The sequence below is a fragment of the Hyaena hyaena genome, unplaced genomic scaffold (genome assembly GCF_003009895.1).
Source record: "Hyaena hyaena isolate Hyena2069 unplaced genomic scaffold, ASM300989v1 scaffold_1538, whole genome shotgun sequence".
NCBI lineage: Eukaryota > Metazoa > Chordata > Mammalia > Carnivora > Hyaenidae > Hyaena > Hyaena hyaena.
In genome coordinates, this window is record NW_024082167.1 from 108,528 (window position 1) to 128,153 (window position 19,626).

Here is a 19,626-nt window from a genome sequence, read left to right on the forward strand (position 1 = left end):
TTACAGTTAGTGAGATCATGACCTGAGCCAAAACCAGGAGTCAGGCACTTAACCAACTGAGCCATCCAGGTGCCTGTAAGTTTTCTATGAAAACTTTGATACTTTGTCAATTTCCAAGTAAGAGTTAACACTTAATGAGCACCAGATAAATGCCAGACACTATGCCAAGTGGTTTGCATGCATTATGTTAAGTGTCGCAACAAGCTGAAGATATAAGGATTGCTAGTAGTCCCACTTTACAGCTGAGGAGGCACAGAGAAGTTGAATAATTTTTCCAAGGTTACACAGCCAGCAAATGGTGGCATCGGGGTATGCCTTTTGGGCAGTTTGACTCTGAGTCATGGCTTTACCCATCAGGGGACTTACCCACTCTGAAAATGGAAATGAGTCTGAGCTCATAGGTGAGGGCAAGCTGGAGTTTTTGGCATAAGGTGGTAGTAACAGAGCAGAAAGCAAAACAAATTCTAGAGACGATTAGAACGTTTCAAGGTATTAGCAACACTGGAGAGCTGGAATACCACTCTCATGATCCTAATATTAGAATAATTATTAATTTATGTCTCCATCTCATACTTTAGATGGTGTACTACTTGAAAGTAGGAATCGTGTAGAAAATTTAACTTTTTATCTCAATTCCAGGCAAGGTAGATGCCCATTAAATTGTTAATAAACAAATGAAGAATGAACAAAATATAAAAATTAATCATGGAAATATCTGTATAGGCAGAGTATGGGCACAGTGAGCTCCATTCAGAAGGAATTTAGATACAAAGACACATACGTCAATGATACAGCCTCAAACAATTTACACAGATTTAAAGAGTGATAAGGGTTATAAATGGATGTATAAATTACATCCATCATCTTCCTCTACCCCAAGCCTCCTCCTTTTATCTACCTCATTTCAGGAAATGACACCACCCAGGCTGCATGACCCAGGAGTTGGGACAAAAATCCTTTAATTCAACCCCAAACTTTATTATTTTTCCTAAACACCAATTCAGTGTCACCTTCTACATCCCTACTCTTATCTTCTCTGGCCTGGAATATTGCAGGAACCCGATTCTAGTTCATTCTCTACAAGCCATCCTTGACTTGTGTGTGCTCTGACAGCAACTCCAATTAAGTTACTCACCTGCTCACTGTCTATTGTCCCTGGGAAAAGTACAAAACCTTTAAGAAGGTTTTTTTTCTCTGGTATCTGCTTAGTTTTCCAGATTCAAATCCCTACACAGCTGATGCTCTGTTTACACAAAAATGCTCTCTGTTCTTTCACCCCTCCTTGTACCTATGCACCTGGCTTTCTACTTTTGGAAACCTCTTCTTGCAATTATGTATACTTTCTTCTGATCTTGCAAGTCTCTGCTGAAACATCGTTTTGTGAAGTTTCCCTGCGCTCCCTTGGCCTAATTAAGGGGTTATTCTTTAAGTCTCTTGTTAACACTTTTTACAAAACTCTATCAGAGCACTATACCATTGTTTATGGGTACATATTTTCCTACTAGCTAATAGTTAATGCCAGGAGGAAAATCTATTCATCATTGTATCTTCTGCACCTAGCAGTGTGCTTAACTCCAAGTGCTTGGTAATTAATGTAGTCTAAGGTTTAATTTTTATGGCAGTTTGATGACAGTATTGGGTCTCTAGTTGAGCCTACAGTTAAGACCTCTGAATGTGTGTGTGTGTGTGTGTGTGTGTGTGTGTGTGTTTTATAGGTTGTACATTTGGTTTTGTTTTCCAGTATATATTTATTTTTAAATGTATCGCTATGTTCTGAGAAGATTTTTTTTTTAATTTTTTTTTCTTTTAATGTTTTATTTATTTCTAGGAAAGAGAGACAGCGTGAGCAGGGGAGGGTCAGAGAGAGAGGGAGTCAAAGACTGAAACAGGCTCCAGGCTCTGAGCTGGCAGTCAGCACAGAGCCCTACGCGGGGCTCGAACCCACGAACCGCGAGATCATGACCTAAGCGAAAGTCGGACGCTCAACCGACTAAGCCACCCAGGCGCCCCTCTGAGAAGATATTTTAAAAGCTTTATTATAACAGCCTTGCATCACTCACTGACAAAGATGTCCATTTCCCTCAAATGTTTAATCAAAATGTCTCCTCGGAAAGAACCATGACGTGACGTTGGGGCATATCACTTAAGCCATATCCCAAAATGAGTTGGCACCAATTTTTTAACCTCTACTTTTTGGGCTACTTAGCAAAACTATCTGTTGTGGGGTTTTTTTTCTATCAGTGACTGTAAATAATTTCAGATATGAGATGGGTATAAATAAACAGTTATATGTACTGTTACCTGGAATATATCTCTTTAATGTAGTAACAAAGACCTCACGAAAGAGTTTGTCAAATGCTTTAGTGAAATTCAGATAAACCATATCAAACACTCATTCTCTAATCTAAGATCTAATGTCAACTTCCTTGTCAGGCTTTTTCTATCTCCTTCCCAAAATGGGTAAGTTACTTTCTCCTTTGTGTTCCCTATAGCATTTTAAAATACTCTTAGTGTATCAATGGTTTTGTATTATAATTAATTTCATATTTGTCCTCTCCTGCAAATTGTGTACTCCTTGACACAAACTAAATGATATATGTCATTGTATCCACATTACAATGCCTGATAATTACAGAGTAACGATAAACGTTTGTTGAATCACTAAGTAACATTTATCCTAATGACATTAGTTAATTGGTTTAACGTGCTGATATTTATGTTTAAAAATTAATTAAGTTTTTAGTCGTGAAATTCTTTGTGAATCCATGATGGAGCAATGTAATCACTAATATTTTTTAAATGTTTGTAAAATAAAGTGTTAAACAATGTTTTAAATTATTGTTTGGTAAGAGAGGTGGAAATAAAATGTACAATTGTAAAACACTACACAAATTTGCACTCTCACCACCATCATCATCATTACGGATATCATTATAGTCTTTATGGTTTCAGAAAGAGTCTAAACCAAATATTTTGTAAAGCAGTTAGGTAGATAGAAAATAATCCAATAAAGTGTAGCTGAGACAGACCCATGATAGTTGAAACTGGAGAAAACAGCAACATAACATAGTTTGAGAATTTCCTAATGAAATAACCAGATGATGCTACTTAGACATTGGCCAACATGTAACAAAAGGCTAGGACAGAAAATATTTTCAGGCCAAAAGTTCAGTTATCTAAGAAAATCTCAGTTAATTGGGGCATCTGGGTGGCTCAGTCAGTTGAGCACCTGACTTCCACAGGTCATGATCTCACAGTTCGTGAGTTTCAGCCTTAGTCAGGTTTTGTGCTGACAGCTCAGAGCCTGGAGGCCACTTTGGATTCTGTGTCTCCCTCTCTCTCTCTGCCCCTCCCCCGCTTGTGCTCTATCTCTGTCTCTCAAAAATAAATAAACGTTAAAAAATTTAAAAAAAAAAAAGAAAGAAAACGTCAGTTAAGGACGCTGAGGGAAATGCATATTCATAACAGTAGTTTTTCTGACTTTTAAAGCAGAGATGACCCTCCCTTTTCTTTCAGCCATATCCCACAGAGAATGTCAACACTTAAGTCCAATGAAGATGAGTAAGGGCAGAGGCAGAGGCTCAGAGCCCCACTTGCTTGGCTTTCACTTTTCTTCTCCCCTGAAAGAGCCCCCTCTTGCTGCTTACTAGGGCTGCACAAAACAATATGACAACACAATTCAAAACCTTGTACTCCCTCCCTCCCACAGTTGTAATTCCGTATTGTCCTTCATTTGCTTCATCCTTCTCTAACCATCCTTTTACATTGCCTTCTTTTGACGTAGCCTTTCCTCTCTTTCTCTTCCATCTCTCTCACCTTCCTCTTCATTTTTTTTTAAAGTGCTCTCTGTTTTCCCCAACTGAGCAGGGAAGAGACGGTGGAAGGGAGTTTGCTGGGATGATATTCTAAAGAACTGATCTTCCTGTAACTGCATTAATGCAGTTGAGGCTGTCAGGATGTTATTGATGAGGTATAATTCAGCTACTGTTTTACTTCTGGTCTTGCAAGCACAGAGCCTTGGATAAATGTAGTTGAGTTTGCAGCCATCAGAAGTGGTGAGAACTGCAGGGAAAGGGAGATTATGCAGAAACCTAGCTGAGGTGGCCTGGCCAGCTACACCTCTATTCAGAGTGTCTCCTTTATGTGGTAAAATTTGAAGATTCCATGCATTGTTTCAACAAGAAAAAAAATTTGGAAAATCCCACCTAAATATAGTTTGAGGCCACATAATTACAATGGCAAGGACTTTGGAGTCATAAATCCAGAATTAAAGTTCTGGTTATCATTTTTTATCTGTGAGTCACAGAGCTCTGACATGACATTTTATGAGTTATGGTTTTCTCAACTGTAAAATGACTATATTACAGATGCCCTACCTACCTGAAGGGTGGTGGTGGGTGTGAAATTAAATAATACATACACAGGCACTTTGAACGTTCTAAAGCCTAATACATAATCATTGTTTTCCATCCTTTCCCAGATTACCTAATTTGTCAAAAAATTCATGTTATGTACTTGAGGCCTCTGATCTCCTTTCTTGTTTCCTAGAAATGTGTCAAAGAAGACACAATATCTTGGTAATAAGCCATCATCCTCTTTACAAGAGAGTTCAAGTCTGTGCTTTGTCCACATTGTTCTTTACTTACCTCCTATAAGTGAAATTTGTATCCCATTCCAGAGAACTTCCGGGCTGCATCAGCTGCTCTCGGCTTAGACTACACTATGTTCGAACAAGTGACTCCAGGGTAGTCTTAAATATAGCTGTACCTGCGCAAGTCATTTCAGAAAATCCCTGGGTTGTGTCTGTGCCAATCATCCCAAAGGTACGCTGGGTGTGTCTCAGTCCTCATTGCTGGTGAACTCGGGTTCTGCCTTGTTCTGACATTCTCAAAGAAGCTTTGTCCAGGGCTGTGTCACACGCCCCGGGTAAATCCTAGGCTGTGGCTGAGTCAGTCCCTGTAAAGTAGCTCTGAGTGGTGCAGCATTAGTCACTCCAAAGAAGCTCTGGGCTGGGTCTGTGTCAACCACTCAGGAGGATTCCAGGCTGGGTCTCAGGACTATTTTGGTCCCTGCTGTTTACTGGGAGTGATTTCCCCCAATGCTTCCTCTTCCTCAGGTAAAGTCATAGGTGCAGTTTCTGACAGGTGTGAGTTTTGAGGAATTCCCAGATGTGCAAAAATTCACGAAGACTCTGCAATCCCATAATTGTAGGGAAAAGCGTTGCTGCACTCCAACTTTGCTGCACTCATGAGGCTTCAAGAGCAAAGGGAAAGATCAGTGGTCTGTCTATTCTCCAAGGTTTGCACCAGAGAGAGATCAGAAGAGCATGCCAGTATTCTTTTTTTCTCTCAGCTTTACTGAGATAAAATTGACATATAACATTGTATAAGTTTAAGGTATATAATGTGATGATTTGATACATGGATATATATATTGAAATGATTACCACAATAGACTTAGTTAACATGTCCATTACTTCAGATAATTACCTTTTGTTTATGTGTGTGGTGAAAATATTTAAGATCTAGACTCTTAGCAAGTTTTAATACAGTATTGTTAATGATAGTCACTATGTTGTAAGTTTTGATCCCAGAACTTATTCATCTTAAGTTTGTACCCTTTGACCAATGTCACCCTACCCCAGCCTCTGATAACAACTATTCTACTTTCTTTCTCTTTCATCTTAGCATAATGTCCTTGAGGTCTATCCATCTTGTTGAGAAAGCAAGGTTTCCTTCTTGGTTATGGAAGATTAATATCCCATTGTATATATGTATACATATGCCATATTTTCTTTATCTATTCATCTGTAAATGGACACTTAGATTGCTCCGATGTCTTGGCTATTGTGAACAATGCTACAATGAACGTGGTAGTGCAGGTATCAGTGCAGGTGTCTTATCTCTTAACGAGATAAGACAGTAATTTCATTTCTATCATTCCAGTATTCTTTTACATCTTCCTTCACTTTTGATTCTCATTGGGCTGGTTCTTTGGGAGTGTTTCTGATGTGCATTCAGAAGTTTTCAGGCATGGAGAGAATAACTCATTAGTCATTGTCTAAGCAAAGTGGAGAAGCAGCTGATAGGCAATACTGTTGGTTGGGGAAGCTGTTAACTCCTGGATAAGATGAAAAGAAGAAAGTCTGAATAACATCCCGAAAATCCTAACCCTTCTTGAATAAGAATTGAAGTTGAGGGAGTAAGATGATGTCCCTGCTTTGAGACAAAATTTTCCCAAGCTGATGAGGGCTTCATCCGAAGACTCTAATGCATATCCAAAAATTTCATATAGTGTTTCTGAAACAGGCATTTAACCACATGTTTCTTAATGAAAGTGGTAACCATACCTGACTTCTTCATTATTGTTTGCCTAGTATTTAGCATAGTGCCTACAAATATGTGCTTGCATTTTTCTACAAGCCATATTTAAAATACCAGCCTTCTGAATCACCCTTCACCTATATGACCTAAGACTTTCCATTATAATTAATTAGGATGGCATATTCAACTTGCAGTTTGTTGTACAGAAGTGTGCCACGTTTCCAACAAAAGTTGGAATAAAAAATAAAGGAGGACTAAGTAAAAGCTGGAATAATTAACAAAGGTGACTTCCTAGATAAAAAAGAATAACTATTTATTCATCTCCTTGATAGCCTTTCTCTTTGTCTAGAATATAATATAATTCCTGTTAGTTCTCATGTTTACATGGGATTACAATCAGAGATAGTGTGAGGATAGAAATGGGTACACGAATTCTCTCTGCCATTCTTCCCCACATACATTTTCTCTTCTCAAGTACGACTTACTTGCATTTGGAGGAGGAATAATTGTATTATAGGCTCCATTGGCCAATGAGCAAATGCACAAGATCCACTTTGAATGTTTGTTCATTCATTTGACAAATAATTCTTGGATGCCTAACATGAACCAGGCAGTGCAGTTTCAGTAGCAGATTTTAAAAACATTGTTCCTGGCCTCATGGAACATACAGTTTAGATGGAAGGTCAAATATATATATTATTAAGTTTATTTATTTTGAGAGAGGTGGAGTGAAGGGGAGAGAGAAAGAGAGAAAGAGAGAGAGAGAGAATCCCAAGCAGGATCTTTACTGTCAGCTGGAGCTGATGTGGGGCTCTATATCACAAACTATGAAATCATGACCTGAGCTGAAATCAAGAGTCAGAAGCTTAACCAAATGAGCCACCCAGATGCCCCATATTTGGGAAGACAAATATTAAAGAACCATACAAAAAATGTGAAATTACAGCTGTGATAAATACGTAACTAGAAGAAAATGATGTCGCTACAAAAATAGCATTAGCATTTCCCATTTCCCTGGATACAACTCTGAGAGGGGATTTGGATTACAATTTAATAAAATTATGAACAGCAATCCCCAAGTTTCAGCCATGTCTTTGGCTAACTAAGAAATAAGACTTTCAGATGCTGATTAATCATAAAAAGCTGTTTTCTCAGTCCCAGCTATCCCAAAAATGCCTCCCTAAAAGTAGGAGATGAAGTAAAAGAACTATCATTGCCCTATATAATGATGTGTGGTTCTGGATCCATTGTGAACAACAGAGATACCTTGAAACTGATGAATTAAATAAGAAGCATTTATTTCATTACTACATGTTGGACTCCATTGCTTCTGATAATTAATGCATATCTTGAGAGATGAGTTTGAATTTGTGTGTTTAATTCAAATTACTTATCTGAAGAGAAATAATTATATCAGAACTCATACTTGTAGGTAGATGCTACATTTGGAGAGGTTGCTGTATGTTGAACTAAGCTCTAGATTTAGAGTTTCAGCAGTTATTTTTTCTCAATGGACATTTTTAAATGTTCTGATTAAAGACTTGGAGTTTTTTCTTGACTCAAACCCACAGATGATGAGAAGCACTTCTAAAGGACAGACCGTGGTAAACACTGCTGAAGTTTCTCCTTAAAACTCTGGAGTCACTTTGACTAGCTCTGAGCATCCTTTGTCAGCTACTGCAAGCTTTACGTGTAATAGCTTATACCTGAGACCTTCAGGAGGTTGCCCCAGGGCACTGGGAGACTGGTCCCCGGGAGTTTTAATTTTCCCTATTCCCTATTCTATAGTCTGTCAGTAGCCAGTGGATACCTGGAATGGGAGTACAAAAGCCTACTTTCTTTGGCATGAAGCAGAACAAACTAAGCTTTATTTATCCCTTGGAGTTCCCTGCTGGAACTGTTGAGTCTGGGATTGTACCCAAAAATATATTTTTGCTCAGCTTCTTCTCCATTCCTACTCTACTACATTTGATGGTTTCTCCTTAATAATTCACATGCCCTTGAATCCTTCGCTCCATACCTGGTTCTGGGATAACCCAATGAAAGCAACTGATCCCAAGGCAAGATCAATTACTATAAGTTTAGAGAAGATGTTTCTAAAAGGTGAGAAGAGATTCATAACAGGGATATGAAGGAAAAGGCTTGAAGTTCTTGGCGAAAAAACCCTCTTTCATACCTCTTTAATGGATCCCCTCCAGACTTTCACAATACCTATACTCTACTACAGGAATTGGTCTTGCTCTAGAATCAAATCCTCTCTCTTGAGCACTGTATTTCCTCACATGCAATACACCATCAAATCCTATCAATTCTTCCTCTAAAAATTATTTAGAATTAATTTTTATTGATAGTACTCTATTCCAAGTCACCAACAGTTCTCAACTGGATTACCCATTCATTTGTCCATATTCCATACACTATTGAAAAACTGGAGAATAATTTCATAGTATTGTAAAGTCTGCATTGGGCAAAGCAAATCAGAATAGACAGAGTAAGGTGATAAACTTCAACACTGAAATTCATAAAGCCTTGGCATCAGCAGCTCTCTTAGCTGTTTTAAAGAAAATTTTAGAAGTCATGCTTCAAAAGTTTGCCGCATAATTGAGGCTCCATGTACAAAGAGAAGCATCTCTTGTTTTGGCTTTTGGTTCCTGAAAATTGGCACTGATTCCCTGGACCATATAAGAAACCTCCCCACTGGTTCAGAGCATCACATCATCTGCATTATCTCAGTGTCAAATACCCTTTCACTAAGGGTATTTTGATTCTATTGTTATAATGATATTAAATATCTACTGTGGCAACCTCCAACATCTCTGAATGCATGTCTGAGCAGTCTATATTGTCTATCCAGGCACCAGCTGTTGTTTATGTTAATGTTCTGGCTTCAAAGTTGCATATATTTTGAGTGGTATGTCCTAACCCTATTTTCTCATAATTTTTTTTTCTTTTATAGTTTATTGTCAAGTTGGTTTCCATATAACACCCAGTTCAGAACATAAGATTTTCAGGAATGCTCAAGTCATACTGAAACAGAAATAATTGCTCAGCTTTCATTTTCAAGGTGTTTCAGGTACACTGGGGAAAGACAAACATATAAAAACCAGTAGAGCACAGTATATACAAAATTAACTTATCTGTTGATAAAATTAGAATGGATGCATATAGGAGAGAATAATTTATGCTGCTTGAGGGATCACAGCGGGACCTTGAAAGATGAGATGGAAATGGCTAAAATAAAGATGGAAAGGACCTTTCAAGCAGAGAAAATGGAGAACCAGACATCACCATCTACTAATCATCTAAACTATTAACACAGAAGTGTGAATGAAATTCGCTATTTTCTCTAATATACTCAATTATTTCTTCCATATTCTTCAAAATTTATTTCCTTCAAATTAAAATGAGTTATTTTTTACCTATTATATAAGCAAAATTCCAAATGTTTGATGACAAATGTTACTGATGGGACAGTGGGGAAACAGAAACCCTTGTAAATTGCTAGTGGGAATTTAAAAAGGTATAATCAGTTTGGAGGGAAGTTTGCCAATATATAACAACATGATAGATGTAATTATCCTTTGCCCAATTTCTAGATTTCCATCTGTCAGATACACCGGCAAAAAAAATGAAAATGTTTATGTATAAAGCTGTTTTTTACAGAATGATTTAAAATTATAAAAGACTCATTAAATAAACTATGGCATATCTAAAAATAGAGTACTATGAAATTATAAAACAATGAGAAAAATTTTCATGGTTAAAGAAGAGCTATGTTGCAGTAAGATAGATCCTTTTTAAATTTTGACTAAAACAGCATCACAATAGAAATTTATACTCTTACTTCAACAAGGTTTAAGAACCTTAATCTGGGATAGAGAGCCTGTGGAAGCTCATCTCATTCTTCCTGGGATATTAGAGTAAGGAATAAAATGGATATGGGGTTATAAAGGTGTAAGTATGGGGAAAATTGATCTACTCTCTTATATTTATATGTAATGCTATTGAGCTTAGAAGAACTAACATGCTTCGAGGGCATGGTAACTGAAATAAGACAGTGATGAAAGTTATGCATTGGTAAGGATTACAGGGTTTTCTATCTGATTATTGGAGTCAGATCTTCCCAAAGGAAGAGAAAGTGACATGATGAGTTTTTACTGGTTTTTCCCTCTGTTATTATGTGCTCCCACATTAGGATTATAAGCAGTTTCATGCTGCTCACAATGTGGACATAGGAATGTGAATACCTGGAATTACTTGGTCCATACGAGTTTTCCAGGTGGTAGAATAGGTTAACCTACTTCTCTGCTCTTTTCCATTCACTGAGCTACCCAATAGTCATTTCAACAGCTGGGTTTCATCACAAAAGAGATGGCAGGCAAGGCAGAAGAATTCCAAATATGAAACTGATTGATCCCCATTCAGTACACTTTACTCTCATTTCTTAATATCTAAGGGAAGCCAATCCTAAGGCCTAAAGCCTTGCAGAAGGTCCGGCCAAGGGCATTCTTCACCTCATTATTTCTCAGGCTATAGATGATGGGGTTCAGCATGGGAGTCACAACAGTGTAGGACAAAGACAGCAGCTTTTTGCTCTCAGGAGAATTATTGGATTTAGGCCGGAAGTAGGTGAGGCTTAAAGATACATAGAAAAGGGAAACAACAAGGAGGTGGGAGGAGCAGGTCGAGAAGGCTTTATGCTTCCATTTGGCTGATGGGATCTTAAGGATGGCAGCAGCAATGCGAGTGTAGGAACACAGGATCAGCAAGCAGGGTATCATGACGACCAGAACGGTTCCAACAATCGCATAGATCTCAAACAGTGCTGTGTCTGCACAGACCAGCTTCAGCACAGGGGGGCTGTCACAGAAGAAGTGGTTCACCTTGTTGGTGCCACAGAATGGAAAGCTGAAGAGCCACGTGGTCTGCACAGTAGCCATGGGAAAGCCTGGAAACCAGGAGGCAACAGCCAATTTGGCACGTGTCCTCTGGTTCATGATGACTGGATACTGCAAGGGATTGCAGATGGCTACATAGCGGTCATATGCCATGGAGGCCAGGAGGACGCATTCAGCAACTCCAAAGAGAAAGAAGAAATACATCTGTGTGGCACAGCCAAGGAAGGAGATGGTTGTGTCGCGGGCAAGCAGGGTCGCCAGCATCTTGGGCACAATGACTAGGTTGAAGCCAATCTCCAAGAAGGACAAGTTCCTGAGGAAGAAGTACATGGGGCTGTGCAACATGGGGTCAGCCAAGGTCACGAGGATGATGAGACTGTTTCCCGTCAGCGTGACCAGGTAGATGATTAGAAATGTCAGGAAGAGTAGTGACTGTATTTCAGTAGGTAGGGAAGAGAAGCTCATGAGGATAAACTCCCCAACTCTTGTCCAGTTTCCTTCAGCCATCGACACAGAATGAATCCCCAACTGCAGTCATGGAGAGAGATTCTTGGTGGGAAGAATCAGAATCTGCAGTTTTTTTCTCAGACTCCTTTTTAGTGTCAGGAAATCAGGCTGTGTCAGGATATCAGTTGGAAAAGGAAGGGTCTTGTGGTGTCTAAAAAAGACACAATGAAAAATGGCCAGAGTTTAAGTTCTGAGATGGGCCTGGGCCAACACTGGAAAAGTTGATATTTCCCTATTTGTACATTAACATAGACAGAACAGTCTTACCAAATCTGAGCCATAAGTCTTTGGAGGAGTCATCAAAGGGTACATTTTGGGAGATGATATTCATGAAAACATTTAAGCTGAGATAAGAGTCCAAAGTTCAGATTTCAATAAAAACACATAGATGTAAATATATAAAAATTTCAGAAAACTCTTAAAAATTGTAATGCAGAATAATACATCTAATAATTTTTTTTTAATTTTTATTGTCCATTTATTGTTGAGAGAGACACAGAATGTGAGTGGGGGAGGGGCAGAGAGAGAGGGAGACACCGAATGTGAAGCAGGCTCCAGGCTCTGAGGTGTCAGCACAGAGTCCAATGCAGGTCTAGAACTCACAAGCTGTGAGATCATGACCTGAGCCAAAGTTGTACACTTAACCAACTGGGCCACCCAGGCACTCCAATGCATCTAATAATTTTTTTACTCTTCATGAATCTTTCTTACTTGCTGAAATTTGGGAGGTGACTGAGGAAGATGTATTGAGGACAGTTAACACATGCGTGTGTTTTGTCCTTTTACACATGCATATTATAGAGGAGGAAACTTATCCCAGAGTAGTTAAGGAACACCGATTAAAGTAGTAGATCTCAAATCCAAACCACATCTGATGAATTCCAAAGTTCTCAGACTTCCATTGGACCATGCTTCATTAAACCATTCTATCTTAATCTGAGGACTAAATCATTAATGAATAAGAAAATTAAAATTGGAATTTCTGAAAATCACATTTTGTATGATTTGTTTCTAATTTTCAACTTATTATCATATGCCCTTATTTTCTTGTTATTTTGGTAATCTAGAATATTGAATTCTAATGGTGGAATTGTGAGATGAAACCGGAAAATAAGTAATAAAGGAATTGGTGTGCTTGGGGAAATAGATTTCAAAAAATACAAGCTTAAAAGCAGAAATAAAAACATTATTAAGTGCAGCAGAGCACAGAATTGAAACAAAGTAAAAGGGAAACAAACTTGTGTCTTTGTTTTGGATATGTGACATCAATATACTTTTATTAACAAGAGCCACCTGAATATTTGAAGCATGGGGATGGCATTATTATATATGCCACATAAAACACATAAAAAGTGTCACTCTGATGTTGAGAATGAATGGTATAGGGTGAGTTAGGGGAAGAATGTAATCTGTATACCTGGGATCAAGAAATTCAGGTGGTATGCTCATCCCTCAATTTCATATACAATCCATTTTTAAGCAGTATACAAACTAATGAAGCTCAGTGTTAGTCAGGTCATGGTGAGTAATTTGAACTTGAAGGTTGTATTTAAAACTCCAAAACGTCCATGAAGGAAGAGAAAATCATTCGGGCTAAAGAATAATGATCAAACTGATCTAAGATTTCCCTGAAGTAGTACTAAAAATTAAATGAAGCAATGTCTACAGTTTTGAGCTCAACTTCAGAAAAACCAAATACATGTTTCAAAACAACAGCAATAATAAAAGGATCATGGATGCCACAATGAATCTTAATTAGAGACTCCTACTGTCATTCAATACAACCCAGCCCTGTGCTTTTCAGAAAAAGTAAATGGAGAAAGTCATGAGAGTTATGAAGACACAACAATTCATATTAGTAGAATGAATCCAAGACATCAGAACAGTTGTTGCATTTCTCAGAAAAGAGTCTGAAAGAAACTAAAGACACATTGATTGTTTTCAACACGTAGTCTTAACAAACCCTGTAAGATACTGAATATTGAATAAGTAGTCATAATAGTCCTAGCAGAGTGCTAGGAACTTAAGAAAACTGAATTGGTGACTTAGAATATAAATTGAAGAAATTATGCCCACATTACTGAGTAAAGTTTTTAAATATGAAAATAGTGAGAAGAATAATGAAATAAAATAAGGAAAAAATCAACTTGCTAGGCACTCCAGAATAACATGACAAAGAGGAAAGAGAGACAATACTCAAAGAAGTACCAGGGGAAGAATAAATGTCTCTGACCTAAAGGAAGGCATGACTTTTGAACTGAAAGAATCCCTAAGTAGAAAACAAAATAAATGTTAAAGGACTTACACAAACATTTCTTTCTATTAGGGAAAGTTGTTGTTGTTCTTTTAATTTGTGACAGGGGAAAATTCTGTTAAGTAACTGGACTAGAGGGGTGCCTGGGTGGGTTAGTCGGTTAAACGTCCAACTTCGGCTCAGGTCATGATCTCATGGGTCATGGGTTCGAGCCCCGCATCGGGTTCTGTGCTAGCTCAGAGCCTGGAACCTGTTTTGGGTTCTGTGTCTCACTCTCTCTATGACCCTCCCCTGCTCAAGCTGTCTCTCTCTCTCTCTCAGAAATAAATAGAACATTTAAAAAATTTTTTTTAAAAGTAACTGGACTAGAAAATGATAAAAATAAAACAAAATGAATTTTAAAGGCCCATCTAAACCACAACCAAACAAAAACTTTAGCCCAACTGCAAAAGAAAAAAAATAAATCAGAGAACTCTGTTTCCAGGAAGATAGATATTTTTTCCTTATTGTTTCCACCAAGGGTAACTAAAACCCTTAGACAGTATATGCGAAAAAGTCATAAGAAGATTCTGAAAGATGGAGAAAAGATGGACCAGCTAGGTATCTCAGAACCCAAGGAAGGAAGGTCATGGTAGTTAAGTTCCCCAGGATTTCATTTTTCCTCTATAACTCAAACTACTTTCTCAATACAACCTGAGTATCTATGTAAAAACAATAGCCAACACTACACTTACAAGTAAAACATTAAAATAGAGATTCTTACATTTGGAAGGTGATACAATCTTTTGGGAGTCTGACAAAAACTGTGGAACCTCTCTCCTTCAAAAAATATATAATACTGTATGTATTTTGGAGGAAGCCTCAGATCTCCTGAAGTCCTTCTGAAGACTTCCAGTTTGGTTTCACAATAAGTTTTGGAATTTGGGCCAATGCAATAAGACTAGAAAAATAAATAAATAAATACTGGGAAGAAAAAGATAGCATTATTATAGAGGAAGATGAACAACTGTCAACATTAACAATTCAATTGGTTAGCCAGTCATAGTACTGATATATCAAATGAGTGGTTTTCCAATATTGGTTAAAAAAACAGTACCTAGGAAAAAAGTGTCAGTGTATCATTAAAATACAAAGTAGTTTAGAATAAGCCTGTTGAAAATAGGCATGCCCTTATGGAATGGAATGTACCTATATAATGTTAGAAAAATGTCTTGGACAAGTGAGGGCTGTATTGTCTCTATTAGAAACAAGTAGTATTAGAAAGATGTCAATTATCAACAAATTAATAAGTAAATGTAAGGTAACCCAAAAACATTAAGAAAAGTAGAGCAAGAAGCATCTATACTCTCAGATAATAAAACATGTGTTAATATTATCTCACATTTTTTATTCTATTCTCTCATAATATTAAAATATTTAATATGTTTATTTGCACATGCTTTGAAGAACTGTACTTTAGGCAAATAATTGAAACAAGATGAATCCTAGGAAGTGTGCATATATAAGAGGAATGCAATAAACAGCTCTGGGGCAACTTGAGGGGAAAATAAAGGTTCCATTCTCACCTTAAACAATACAAAAAAATACATCCAGTATGGATGATTAAAATGTACATACAAAGCCATAGTTGAATTTGAAAAGAACATATGTTAGTATTTACTTTAGCTTTCTGAAGGTCTTTCTCCCCATAAACTATAAAACAGAATCTAAAAAAGGTAAGATTCATTGGTTTGAACATATAAAATTAAATGTTTGAACATTAAAGGCCTAACTTAGAATTCAAAGATAAATTCCAAAGGGAGACAATATCTATAAGATAAATTTTCAGAGACTGTTGCAGATTATCTAAGAGAAACCTAAATCAAGTTATAATCATTCAATTCACATTATCAGAAATCAAATGCAAAAAATACCCATAAAGTTTCAGTCATCAGAAATCAAATACAATATTTTTAAAAAAGAGATTATTTTTCATAAATATTTAAAATATTATACATTTATTTTGGGTAAAAGGGAAAGAATATAAACATTTGAACACCGTATGTCCAGATGATAATTCTGTTTCACAGTATGTTTGAGTCCTTTTAAACTAACAATCCCATGTCTACTATTTTAGATTAAAATTATGCACAAATTTTGTCTTCCAGAATGCTCCTCTCAGTTTTGTTTATGATAGAGTGATTAAAATAAACAGTAAAGGATATTCTAAATATATAAAAATAGATCAGTGAAATAAATGGTATTACATCTATACTCCAGAATGCTATGAAGTAATTTAAAAGTATGTTATAAGAATATCACGTAGCATGGGAAAATATTCAATATGTTTTGCTAAGTTGATAAATTAGGCTACAAAATAGTATGTTCAATGTAAGACAATTATTTTGAAATGAAAAAAATATATATATATACATACCTGTATATATATATGTATACATGTAGAAACCTTCAGTTCTATTCCTTTGTTAATGTCTTAGTGGTGGAATTACAAGTATTTAAAATTTCTTCTTTGTACTTTATAATTTTTATACTCCCTACAGTGAAATATATTAGTTTTAATTAAAGAACAAACACTTGAATATAATAAAATGTAAAATACTTATATCACAAAACAACCCATAAACAAAAGGGAAAGAGGACAAACAGGAAAATATTTGCCATAATGGCAACAAATAATAAAAAGCATTTCTCTCTTTGATAAATAATTACCCGTATAAGTAAATTTTTAAGAGACATGATCTCCCAAAAGGGGAATAGAAGACACCAAAATTTATTACACCAAAAAGTGCCAATGGCCAGTAAACATATAAAAATTGCTCTATTTTGCTCGTAATAAAATTAAAAATTAACAGAAATTCAATTTCTTCATCACATTTGAAATATTGAAAAATATAATATTCAATGCTAGTCAGGAGTGGTGTAGTAAACAATACCTTATTTTGTTTGGGGCTCTGTAGATTAGTATGCTCTCTCTAAAAATCAATATGGCATACTTGTGGGAGGATCCTTATGGTTCATACATTTTGATGCAAGAACTCCTCTGGTAGAAGAGATGGAGGCAATGATTTTACACGTAAGTTTGTTCAGTGCCAACCATCATGAAAGCCAACACTGCACACATACGATACTTTTCTAATTTTAGAATATATGCTTGTAGAAAGAGGCTGAAAAGGTATATGCAAAATTTAAAAGTGATCTACTTCAACTGTTAAACAGTGGGGATTTCCTGGATTTCTAAATTGCCTACAGTGAGCTACATTTGCTATATAATAGCTATAAAAATATTACAAATGAAAGTGTTGATACTCATACTAATAATGAAACCACCAGTACTGAGTATCTAAGAGATTTATGTTTGTGCTTTACATTTATTCTCTCATTTTCTTCTTAAAACTATGATTTAAAAGATATCATTAGCCTTCCCATTTATTTATTTAAATATAATTTGTCATCAAATTGGCTAACATACAGCGTGTAATGTGTGCTTTGGGTTTTTGGGGTAGATTCCCATGGCTCATCACTTACATACAACACCCAGTGCTCATCCCACAAGTGTCCTCCTCTTGCCCATCTCCCATTTTCCTCTCTCCACTAACCACCCATTCACCCTCAGTTTGTTCTCTGTATTTTAGAGTCTCTTATGGTTTGCCTCCCATACTCTCTGTTTGTAACTATTTTTCCCTTTCCCTTCCCCCATGGTCTTCTGTTAAGTTTCTCAAGATCCACATGAGTGAAAACATGAGACTACTCATCTTCTCTACTTTCCTATATCTTTCAAAAATATTTCAAATATTCAGATATTATAATTACCTTTTTAGATCTTGATCTGTAAACTCCTTCAAAAATTAACTGTCTCAGTCCTCATCACAGGAGTAAGCCCAAGGTTTAGCCAGATAAGCAACTAATATGTGATTTGAGATGACTGCATGAATAAAGATATGAATTTGACAAAGTTCATGCTCCCTGGAGTTTCCATTCATCATGGAAATGCCCACTTTTCTCAATGACTGCCCTCCCTCGAGTCAGAACTCCACTTTCATTAGAAGCTCCATCTCAGGACAAAGTGTATAGTGTTTAGTGCTGGCGAGGAGGATCGGAAAGGAAGAGGGAGGAGAGATGAAAGGGCCTGTGGGTTCCCACAGAACTTCTGGAAACTACTGGGGAAGAAGAGATGGCACCCTGGCTTAAGAGTGAGAGACATCCCAGAATCTGGTGTCTCACACTGGCCCACAGATTCCTTCCCAGTCCCTCTAGAACTTCTGTAGCATCACCCCTGACCACCCTAGGAATCGGGGTCCACTCGTCTAGGCCTTTTGCACCCATAAAAGTGCCCTAAAGAAGTAGCATGCTCTGATGTGCTCTGCCTCAACAATGTCCCACTGAGGCTGGTCTTCTCTGAGTTAATCAGAGGCAAGTCAAACTTGGAGGAAATATATGTCCTGTGGAGCCTACAAGGCTGGTTCCGAAAGCTTTAGAGGATAGAAAGAACTGAGAAAAAACAACTAGTAATCTCAATCTTTTTGTGGTCTCAGATCTCAATTATGACGTGGAAAGAGAGGAACTGATGAGATCTTCCCAGTGTGGACACAAGAATAAAATGAGATGTCCCTCCAAACCCTGCCAAACCTGGTCCAGTTGAGCACCTGAACTTGGAATAGAGACCCTGGCTAATCTGAGCACTGACAGACGCCTTACCTGTGCCCAGTAGGAAGATCTGCTTGTTCAGCTCTGCCTGACCCTCATGTTTGCTTCATGCCTGCCCTTGAGTATTTGAAGAACTCTGGCTCTGTTGTCAGAAGAGCCGAAAGAGGAACCAGGGAAGTCTTACTCTCTATCCTGGATGAGCCATGAATATCTGGACCCAAAGCCAGGTCCCTGCTGCCCGCAGGCATGAGTGTGCACACCTGTGAGCACCCCTGGGTTGGCCATGCACCCAGTCCTGACTTAGGAGAGTTATTCCCAGCTATGTCTCTTTTATACTCAGGGCCAAGTGAAGGGCTGGCACTTGTATTTCCCCCCAGGAATTAGTGGGCTCACCTTAGCTGCTCTTTCTACCCTCTGTCATGCGTGCCTGACCTTTCTTAAATCTATTGTCTTTTGAGACCCTGATGAATTTCAGATGCCAACAGGACAGATTTCAGGAAAACAAAACACAGACACAAAGAAACCTCTTGGGTAGGAGAAGTAGCATTTTGTAGAATAAGGCATTAAATTTGAAGTCAGAATGACGTAAATTGAATCCTAGCACTGGATCTCTCTGGTTTGTGATGTTGAGCAATTTTTATTTCAAAAGTTGTGTTTTTAAGCAATCTCTGCACCCAATGTGAGGCTCAAATGCACAACCCCAAGGTCAAGAGCCAGCTAAGCCAGCCAGACCACCGATGTTGAGTGTGAGTATCAATGTGAAACACATCATATACAGATCATACACCTGCATCTATTTTATAAAAGAAAATCTCCAGGGGAGTCTGTGTGGCTCAGTTGGTTAAGCATCTGACTTTGGCTCAGGTCATGATCTCCCCACTGTTCTCGAGTTCGAGTACAACATCGGGCTATGTGCTGACATTCCAGAGCCTGGAGCCTATTCTGGATTCTGTGTCTTTTCTCTCTCCCTCTGCCCCTGTCCCACTCATGCTCTGTCTCT

The 19,626-nt window shown here is 37.5% G+C and overlaps 1 protein-coding gene across 2 annotated transcripts; it reads right to left on the reverse strand.

The window, feature by feature from the left end:
* Positions 1-6,640: 6,640 nt before the first annotated feature.
* On the reverse strand, positions 6,641-11,728 carry LOC120225894 (olfactory receptor 10A5-like). 2 transcript variants are annotated; one of them, XM_039224079.1, is made up of 2 exons: positions 10,822-11,728; positions 6,641-6,660 (listed from the first exon to the last, which is right to left on the reverse strand). In XM_039224079.1, exons 1-2 carry the CDS (start codon positions 11,726-11,728, stop codon positions 6,641-6,643), a joined length of 927 nt encoding a protein of 308 aa, XP_039080010.1. The 2 variants fall into 2 exon arrangements, with proteins under 2 accessions (XP_039080010.1, XP_039080009.1); XM_039224078.1 differs by lacking the exon at positions 6,641-6,660 and having other exon boundaries at positions 10,775-11,728.
* Between the last annotated feature and the right edge of the window lie 7,898 nt (positions 11,729-19,626).

Excerpts from the sequence above, each read along its gene's own strand:
- LOC120225894 (XM_039224078.1), bottom strand. The coding sequence starts at position 11,728 with ATGGCTGAAGGAAACTGGACAAGAGTTGGGGAGTTTATCCTCATGAGC.